Below are 10,000 nucleotides of genomic sequence, written 5' to 3'. Positions count from 1 at the left end.
ACAACTCCAAATCCAAGGACGATTTCGTAGGTAGAGTTGTCATCGGACGTCATTCATCCGGGTCACAGGAAGCAAAACACTGGGACCGGATGTTACAAGCTCAAAGGTCACCAGTCGCCCAATGGCATTCGCTCAGGTCTCGGGCAGAATGTGATCAAGTGTCGGTGGCTTCCATTGCTGTTCCGTAATTCTTGTTTTGGTGAATATGTGACTGCGATTTGACAATCTTCCCAGCACTCTGTTGTTTGTGGCACCCTTGCCAGAGAGTCTGGAGCCTTACTCTGGTTTCTGAAATCTCAGAGGACATATCCAGGTTCGAGTTTTGTGCCGATTGCTGCCATATTAGACATTAAATGACAATGGCGTTCTGAATATTAATAAAATATCATTCACTACTTCGTATTTTTGTCAATGACTACATACATCAAGTGACGAGAGTGAATTGTCTGTTTGTGAAAGCTGTGCATCCTAACTAGCTATTTGGAGGCCGACGTTCTCCTCATATAAACTCCTAATACGGTCGTCTCTGATGGAAAAATACAGCATTTCATCGGTATGTCCCAAATGAATTGGAACTCTATTACAACTGCATTGCTTTGTATATTTTATTAGAAAATAACGATGAATCTTCATTGCTTCATTTTCAAATGACAAACATGTTCCCGAATTCAAATATTATATTATAATCAACGGCATTCTGGCTTTGTTAGAAGCAATGGAAAACAATGACGCATGTGCACAGAATATTTCTTTAATTGTCTACATCCGATGTCTTCAGAGTTCCATCTTTACGTTAATGACCTTTTAGAAATAAATGGTGTATTGCGTGATGTCATCATATTTCACAGATTAGTTATTTGAGATATTTTGTAAGCCCAACGCTTAAAATCATCTATGATTAATGATGCATGCCCTGGTTGATTTTTTAGGTAGGTTATTGTCTGTGTTGTGAAATAGACATCACGGACATTTTTGTATTTGACACGAGCAGTACGATGGACTTTAGAACACGATGTTATTTTTGTTTAACAGGCTATATGATTAACAATCTCCATACAATAGGCAGAGTGTATCCATGATCAAAATACGTTTAAATTTGAAATGAGTCTATTATTTTCATTGAAGAGAGCCAGAGTGTGTTCATTTAATATCATGTCATATTATTCTCATTTGCTGATTGACCAAAAACAGTTCAAATGTCATTTTATATCATCTCTGATATTTTTTTCATCTGATATACAGCAATGCATTGTAATCTGATAAACTGCAATGTTTTGTCATCTGATGTACAACAATGTTTTGTCATCTGATGTACAACACTGTTTTATCATCTGATGTACATCAATGTTTGTCATCTGTTGTGCAACAATGTTTTGTCATCTGCTGTTAAACAATGTTTATCATCTGATGTAAAACAATGTTTTGTAATCTGATGGACAACAATGTTTGTCACCTGATCTACAGCAATGTTATGTTATCTGATGTACAACAATGTTTGTCATCTGATGTACAACAATGTTTTGTCATCTTTCTGAATTCATACTTTGGTAGATACTATGAATTTATATGTTTGTCCTGACTGTGTTATCAACGTGTTCCTGATTCGATTGACTTCTATCATTTAGATTTTTATATTTACAGTGAAATGAATAAATCTATATTTATATCAGTACTTGTTGCATGTATATTTGCAAAAAAGCCCTATATCTCATATTCTTATTGCGTCAAAAACTATCAACTGAACTATCTCTAACTGACTGACATGTCAACTGTATTAAAAATAAACTATTTTTCGAATGTTTCATATTTTCCTTCTCATAAAATCAAGAGTGCATTTTTAAAGATGTTCTTTACTATCTATTTTGATTAAGGATATTGCAATGTTGTTTTCATTGAATTCAGTATCATCATCGTTATCACCATCGTCTTCATCATCATCATCATCATTGTTATCACCCTCGTCTTCATCATTATCATCATCATCATCGCCATCTTGATCATCATCTTTTTCGTTATCTTCGTCATCATCGTCATATTCATCATAGTTATTATCACGAGCATGATATGATAATTATCATCATCAGCAACAACATCATCATCATTACCACCACCACCAACACCACCACCACCACCAACACCAACACTAACAACAACAACAACAACATTACCACCATCTTTTACCATTATCCAAATCCAATTCAATGGTCACGAGAGTCTTTTAAAGATAGTGTCAATCAATGACAATGTGATGGTGACTTTCAAGAACGGTTATCATTGATTTTATTGAGTTAATTCAACTGAAATCCAGAAACAGATTAAATTAAATGGCAAACTCCAGGTAGCTGTGTTAAATTAAACCTTTAACGACCGTGTTCTCGTTTTCTCCAACCTGATCAAAAATAATAATTTCTTCAATTATTTATCTGAATATTATAACAACATGCTTAACCATTTTTATCAAGATGTTAGTTAGGGAGATGCCACTCAAGTATCAATGAATGGAATGTTTGCTAAATGTTGAGATAATAGTATTTGTAATGCTGTGACGCTTGTGACTTGCATAGTAATTATATGTGTGTCAGTACATGACATAATCAGTCGGAGGATGATAATTTTGGATTTGCATTTTCTTGCATTTTCTGAAAGAATGGCTCCCCAGAGCATTTTAATCTTTATATGAAGTAAATCGGGTGATTTTTAATTAAGTTATGGTCAGATGTATTGGAAAGTTATCCAGCAACTTTTCTCAAATTTCATACTTTTTCAACTTGACTAGCTGTAAAAAATATTTAGAAGTAAAATTAAGCTTTGATATTTCCCTAAGATGTACAAAAGGGGTTGATTTAATCATTTATGACAAGAATTCATTTTGGATCAAAATTGACCTTCTGACTAAACTTAGCAATATCTCAGTTCAAAACTTTTCACCATCCGACTGATAGTGTCATTCACTGTAACATATTGCTGAATCAATATGAGGTTCAGATTCAGATTTTAAACTTTCTAACGATAAATTAATGATTAAGCGTTATCATAACTGATAGGTATTTGAAATATAATTTGCTTAAGGAAAAATGGAAAAAGTAGTCACAGTTGTCTATAATAGCTCTATACTTACCTTAACCAATATTTTAAAAGTTGAGTTATGAGAGTTTGATGGAACCTTTGAAATTGGCTCGTTATATGATAATCAATTTTCATGTAAATTAGTCAGTCAGGATTTTCTGATTCCTTTATTTATTTAGTCCATAGTAACTTCATCGAAACATCTTTGGGTAAGGATGGTTTGAAATAAACACGTATGATTATGGTTCAAATTCTTCCATATAGTAAATGATGATATATTAAGTTAGAACGATAATGAAAATCAGTTTTTAAATGGTTTTTATCAAAAAATTATGTCACGAATTATATTAGACGTCTACATACATTACATTGAAAGCATATATTATATGTTTTCCTTCTCCTTGATCTCTTTGTTATTTGCCTTTCGTGTTGTGCCAAGCTGAAAATAATACCTTATTCTTTGAGGCTGGGGCACTAATCGTAAAACTCTGAAATAAACTGCTGCTGTCGTTTATACTTGTTTGAAATTATTCTGTCGCAAAGTTTGTGTTCAGGTGCTATAATGGTTAATCAAAATTAGATATATTTCTTTACTTTTTTCCACTTCTCCTTCTCTCCCTCCTCCTCCTCCTCCTCCTCCTCCTCCTCCTCCTCCTCCTCTTCTTCTTCTTCTTCTTCTTTTTCTTCTTCTTTGTCTTTTTCTTCTTCTTCTTCTTCTTCTTCTTCTTCTTCTTCTTCTTCTTCTTCTTCTTCTTCTTCTTCTTCTTCTTCTTCTTCTTCTTCTTCTTCTTCTTTTTCTTCTATTTTATCATTTTCACCATCATCATCATCATCATCATCATCATCATCATCATCATCATCATCATCATCACCATCATCATCATCATCATCATCAACAACAACATCATCATCATCACCATCATCATCATCATCATCATCATCAGTACTGTTATTATGTTCTTTTCATCCTTCCTCCCCTTCTCTTTCTCTGATTCTCATTCTATTTTCATTCAACATTTCTTTCTTCAACTTCTCTTCCTTCCTATTAGATACCCTTTGAGTACAATCACAACTCCATCAAATCACACATTAATATAAAACCATTCTGGATACCCTGTTTGTTGTTTGTATTTGTTGTGCCATGGCTTTTTGAACATGTCCTTAAACTGTTTTTGCTCACTCATCTCACGTGTTTTATCATACTCCGCTTTATCTCAAGACGTCAATTGCGATGTGATCCAAGCTTGCTTCTTTCAATGAACATCATATTATATTCCAGTTCTTATAAACATTTTAGTAAATTAAATGAAAACAGTGCATGCAGACATCTGCCACTCACATAATCGTGTTCTTATTCATTTCCTTTACAACTAATTTATTTTTAGAAACACGTGTTTAAAAAAGATTTAGTCATATTTTTTTTTTGTTTATCAAAACCGATGATTTTTTAAAGGGGATCATAGTGTTCGTGTATAAAAATTATATTGAATTTGTCTACAGTTTATGAAATAAAAATAGTCTAGAATTGTTATTTGTGGAGAATTTGCTCTTTTCATCTAAAAGGTCTTTTAATAAGTCTGCCTTTTTGCAGCATGTAAATGGCGTTTTTGCAATCACTTGTGAAACAAGTATGTCAAATTATAAAATTGTTCTGGTAACATATATTATTATTGAGAAATTGAATTTTGATATTTTTGCATTGACTATAGATATATTTGTTTCAAAGTTACTGTCTAATATCGCCCTGCTTCCTTCTTTGTGTGGACCGTAAAAATGTGGAATGAGAATCAACGCATCACCTTCAAAACAGATCAAAACACGTAACAAGAAATGTTTTGGAAACAAACCTTCATCAAGCGACTTAATAAAAAGAATATGAAACGATTATAGTCTACATGCACAATATTACGAGAGACGAGAGCGTGTGTGTGATTTTGTGTGTGTGTGTGTGTGTGTGTGATTGTGTGCGTGTGTGCGTGTGTGTCTGTGTTGAAGAAGGCTTTGAGTCCAAACCATCTCTTGATACGTATCAATAATTTGTCCTGTTTAAAAGCTGTCAATCCCTTTTGTTCAATACGTTTTATATCATCTGTAAACCAAAACCAGAACTGTCGTGCTCTGAAGATAAAACGTGTTTTAAATTTTGGACAATAAACTCGCCCTTTAAATATCGATCGATTAACAAGACCCTCGTTTTGGTAAAATCTTTCAAACCTGGGACTTTGCGAAGTCCTAGGTTTGAGAGTTTTGTCCAAGATAATAATGGTCATTTTATAAAATCGGTCTATATTTGAAGGACGAGTTTTTTAGCCAAAACTTTTAATACCTACCTGTTTTTTCCGAGTACGCCAGAGTTTGTCATGATCGTTGTGCTGGGTTTTTTTTTCATCATATCAAATAAATTTCCTTCTTCCTCTACAAAAAGATAACAAGATATTACTTTATTATTTCTTCCATATAGGCGTCAAAGAAAATTATCACAATGATAATTAACCTTTCCACCGGCTAGTCTGAACGACCCATTAATATTATTATAAAGTATCTCATTATTAATTTATCTGCCTATAGGAAAGTGTAATCCTAACCGAGTAGTAAAAGAGATATTATGACTCGGGCGGGCTTTGTTGAATCTCTAGACTTATCGCTTTTTCTTTTGTTTTTCCTTAAATTTTATGTTGTTTTTTTTGTGTGTGAAAAAACTAATTTCTGATTTCATTTGTCTGAAATGAAACCTCACCTATAAACAGTTTTTAAAAACTATTTTGTTCAAGTTTCATGTTTGTGATGGTAATATCATCATGCTGGCGTTGTCAAAGTCGCATTGTCAAGATTATAATATTGTACTTTAATAACCCCCTATTTTTTAAGGATTTCATGAAAATCGCACACTCAAGTCAAAAGGAAACCATAGAAATGTCAGGGCTTACGTCATTCCATTAAGCAAACAATCGCAGTTTTCTACTTGGTTATTATTCTTGATGAATTATTCTCTGTATGATTTAAAGACACATTTTGTCTTTACTATATTTTTAATATAATCTTTTGAACGTCTATTATCACTCCAAACAACAACTGCTGTATTGTTTTTGTTTTGTTTTTCAAAAAATTCTAATTCAGTTCAGGCACAACTTTTTATCCATAGGAAAAGAATTCAAGTTGCGAAGTCAAAGGTTTACATTAATTATTGGCACAGCTGTTAATTTGTATATAGTTCATAACATCTACATACACAAGCCCATTCGGATATGACGTCAAAAGCTTGGCTGCCATGATTGAAATTTGTTAATTTCCATAGTAACGCCCAAATAAACATGTAACGCCGAAAGTGGGAGATAACATCTTGATTAGTTTTTATTATATTTGCCCACATTAATTTAATATCTACGAGTTGTCTAGTTCTTGTGTACCAAATACAATCATGGTGGCCGGGATTTTACTGTAAAAATTTGTCACCGAGCAATAGGGGTGAAATGTAAAAATTGTTGATTGAATGATTGGGAAGACAATGGACAAACGGCGAGAGGTTGGAGTTACCGTTGTTTCATTACTGCCTGTTGTTGACAGAAGTCTTGTGATCTGAAAACACTCTGATATGCAGAGCTGAGCAAAGAAATGTATTGGTTTTTTCATATTTTGATTACCAAAAAACTCCCCGTTTAGTTCGGGCTGTTTTGTTTTTTATTGAAAAAATATATACATTCCTGTTTTCTCACCATCTGTAAATTAGAGTTTTGTTATATAGAATACTTATAAATATCATGATGTTTACAATTGTTTTGTGTTAAAATGATATGAAAATAAAATTATTGGACTTGTTTATAAAACAAATCAGCCTTGTGTTTTGGTGATGTATTTACTTACTGAAAAAAAAAACCCCAAGAAAATCATGGAAAAAAATTGCTTGGTTATAAATAATGCAAATGGCGCTGCTCGAAGCTCGAAGAAATAAATAACAATTTGAAATTGAATGAAAGTTTCAATTTAATATACGAAAACAGATTAAATGGACGTTTCGGGTTTCCCCTTTATCAACAAAAAAGGAAACCTAACCCACTAATTTACAAGCGTCATGTCTCGTCCTTCCAATATTTTGTTAAATGTCGCTATTGGCTTGGGGACCCATGCAAAGCGATTTGTGGACATTGCGCTGAATTATAAAGCTCAATTGTCTTAAAATGATCGGAAGGTCTTGAGTTCGAGCCTCGCTCGGCGCATAGTTGAATCTTTGGAAAAGACTCTTTACTCACATTCTCTCACTGTACTCAGGTGTAAAATGAGTAAAAATGACCGTTAACAGCGTTGTCTCTGTCGGATAAAAATTTAATATCGCCTAACAGACTTCATGTCTCGTTCTACATGTTAAATGTTCCTGTTGGTAAAGCGCTTTGAGCACATTAAGTGGATATTGCGCTATATAAGCTGTTGGTCAGGGACCCCTTGTAAAGCGGGATTCGTTTAGAATTCAGTTTTGAGCATCTGGCTTGCTCCCGTGATAATACTGTTTTGAGACGATGGGTCACATATCAGTATCTGCCCCTGCCAACTTCAACACTGACTCTTTATTTATGTTTTACATATTGGGGGTTGGGGGTTGGGGGGGGGTATTGGGAAATGTTTCGCCTTGTCTCATAGATCGATATTGCTGATCCAAACGGTGGGGGGGGGGGGGGGGGGGGGGGGGGGGGGGGGGGGCAGTGTATGAAAAAGTCTTAAGACATGAATCGATTAAGGTCTGGATTCTATTCAAATTTGCTTTTCTCAGTTTCCAGAGCTCAGAAGATTATACTGGCCTGGATATCGCATTGGGCATGCGTAATCGTGTAAACCCTCTTGAAGTTCTTGAAAATGTGACTTTCAAACTCTGCTTAGTAATTGAGCTTTGAGCTTTTATATAGCGCAATATCCACTAAACGTGCTCAAAGCGCATTACAAGGGTCGAACATTAACACGTAACATAAAGGACGAGATATGACCCCTGCCAGGCGATATTACAATGTTCTTCCGGACAGAGAGAGCGCTTTTTACGGCCAGGTATTCATTTTACACCTGCGTACGGTGAGAGAATGTGAGTAAAGGGTCTTTTCCAAGGACTCAACTATGCGCCGAGCGAGGCTCGAACTCAGGACCTTCCGATCCGAAAGCGAGTGTCATACCACTTGACCATAGAGCCGCACGTAACATCCAGATAGAAAAAGAGATAATGCTATTTTTACCAGTTAACTGCCAAAATTTTTTTTTTAAAACTAGTTTGTGAAAATGTGACCATAAAACTCAGCCTTCAAATATCGATCGATTTAAACGGCCCTCATCTTGGCAAAAACTCTCAAATCCGGGACCTTTCGAAATCTTTGCCTGACGTTTTTCCTGCCTCTAATTATTTCTACCAGTTTCCTTCATGTAAAGCGCCTAGAGCCTGTATATTCGGGGTAATACAAGTTATATTCGATATTTCATATTATCATCTCCTTATCGTCATCCTCATTCACCTGACCATATAGATTCAATAGTCTGATGTCACGTCGCCCAGCAACGGCGGCCACCGTGGTTTTAAACAAAGAAAATTGGTACTTTTTATTCTTCATGCAGTCTAGAACTTTTCATATGCCTTGTGGTCAGAATGTGTATAAGTCAAAACATGATCTGATTTATTATGGGGTTTTTTCCTCTGGATACGCTTTTATGCTCGTCGGTAAAATATTTCATAAATGTGTCCACCATTGTTCCGATAGTTTAAAGCCAGTTACTAAGTTACCATGCGTCATTACGAGGGAAGTGACGTTACGACTGTTGAAGTGTATTCAGTTGTTGAGGATTTATGAGGTCAGAATCCCATCCAGTCCGCCCCAGATGTCCGGTCTTCTGCCTTCCTCATCGTGGATGAGATGTCTGACCTTGTTCATTCCTTGATGTTGTCGATTCAGCATTTTTGTTTTGTCTTCTTCTTTTCCTTCCTACTTGCACGCAGCATCTTTATCAGGCGAGGGTGGAGCGCTAATATTATGTGTCAGTGCATGACATAATCAGTCGGAAGGTGAAAATATTTAGGATTTGCATATATATATTTTTTTTTGCATTTTCTGAATGAGTATGCTCACCAGAGCATTTTAATCTTTATTTGAAAGAAATCGGGTGATTTTTCATGAAGTTATGGTCAGATGTATGGGAAAGGTATCCAGCAACTTTTCTCAAATTTCATACTTTTTCAACTTGACTAGCTGTAAAAAAAATATAAAGAAGTGAAATTAAGCTTTGATATTTCTCGCAGATGTACAGAAAGGGTTGGTTTAATCATTTATGACAAATATGTGATAAAAATTGACCTTTTAACTAAACTTGGCAATATCTCAGTTCAAATATTTTCACCATCCGACGGATTATGTCATTCACTGTAACATATGTATCTATGTCTCAAAGGGGGAAAAACAAGATTTCATTCTTGTACTTTTGCTTTATGGAATATTGCAGGTCTTTGCATTTACATATAATAATATGTTCGGATCCCCCAAAATCAAGAGTTAAAGAAAAGTTTTTCTTACCAATTTTTTTTATTAAAAGACATTTATAGATAGTGTGCGCTTGGCTAAGAAGCTCACAATATTGCCATCCGGAAATATAACGGACCAACACACGAAACTATGTGTACCGTGAACTTTTATAGTCTGGATAAAACGGTTAATTGAGAATTACTCATAAACGTGGATGGCAAAATAAAACAATAACAAAGACCCAAGTGACGTCGACTGCATTCTATCTATACACACACATTTAAATGATACTATTTGTCATCTGCCATATTCTAGCTAAGGCTAAACTAGACGGAGCTCGTAAGAGTTGACTATTTGATAACCTCTCTCCGAAAGTCACAAAAGGTGTTAAAAATTCTAAAACGAAAGATCTGAAAAAGGTGTGTAGACTAATAATATATAGCCATTGT

General features: G+C 34.7%; 1 protein-coding gene across 1 annotated transcript in view; it reads left to right on the top strand.

The window, feature by feature from the left end:
- Positions 1–6,894, top strand: part of LOC144973687 (synaptotagmin-17-like) — a 38,551-nt gene extending 31,657 nt beyond the window's left edge. Inside the window, exon 9 of the mRNA XM_078916474.1 lies at positions 1–6,894. This exon is cut by the window's left edge and continues 37 nt beyond it. Coding sequence (XP_078772600.1) covers positions 1–188 — 188 coding nt within the window. The 3' untranslated portion in view covers positions 189–6,894.
- The last annotated feature ends 3,106 nt before the right edge of the window (positions 6,895–10,000 follow it).

The sequence above is a fragment of the Berghia stephanieae genome, chromosome 5 (assembly GCF_034508935.2).
Source record: "Berghia stephanieae isolate SIO BIC M18660-M18661 chromosome 5, UCSD_Bste_1.3, whole genome shotgun sequence".
Taxonomy (NCBI): domain Eukaryota; kingdom Metazoa; phylum Mollusca; class Gastropoda; order Nudibranchia; family Aeolidiidae; genus Berghia; species Berghia stephanieae.
This window is presented reverse-complemented; position numbering and strand designations above follow the sequence as displayed.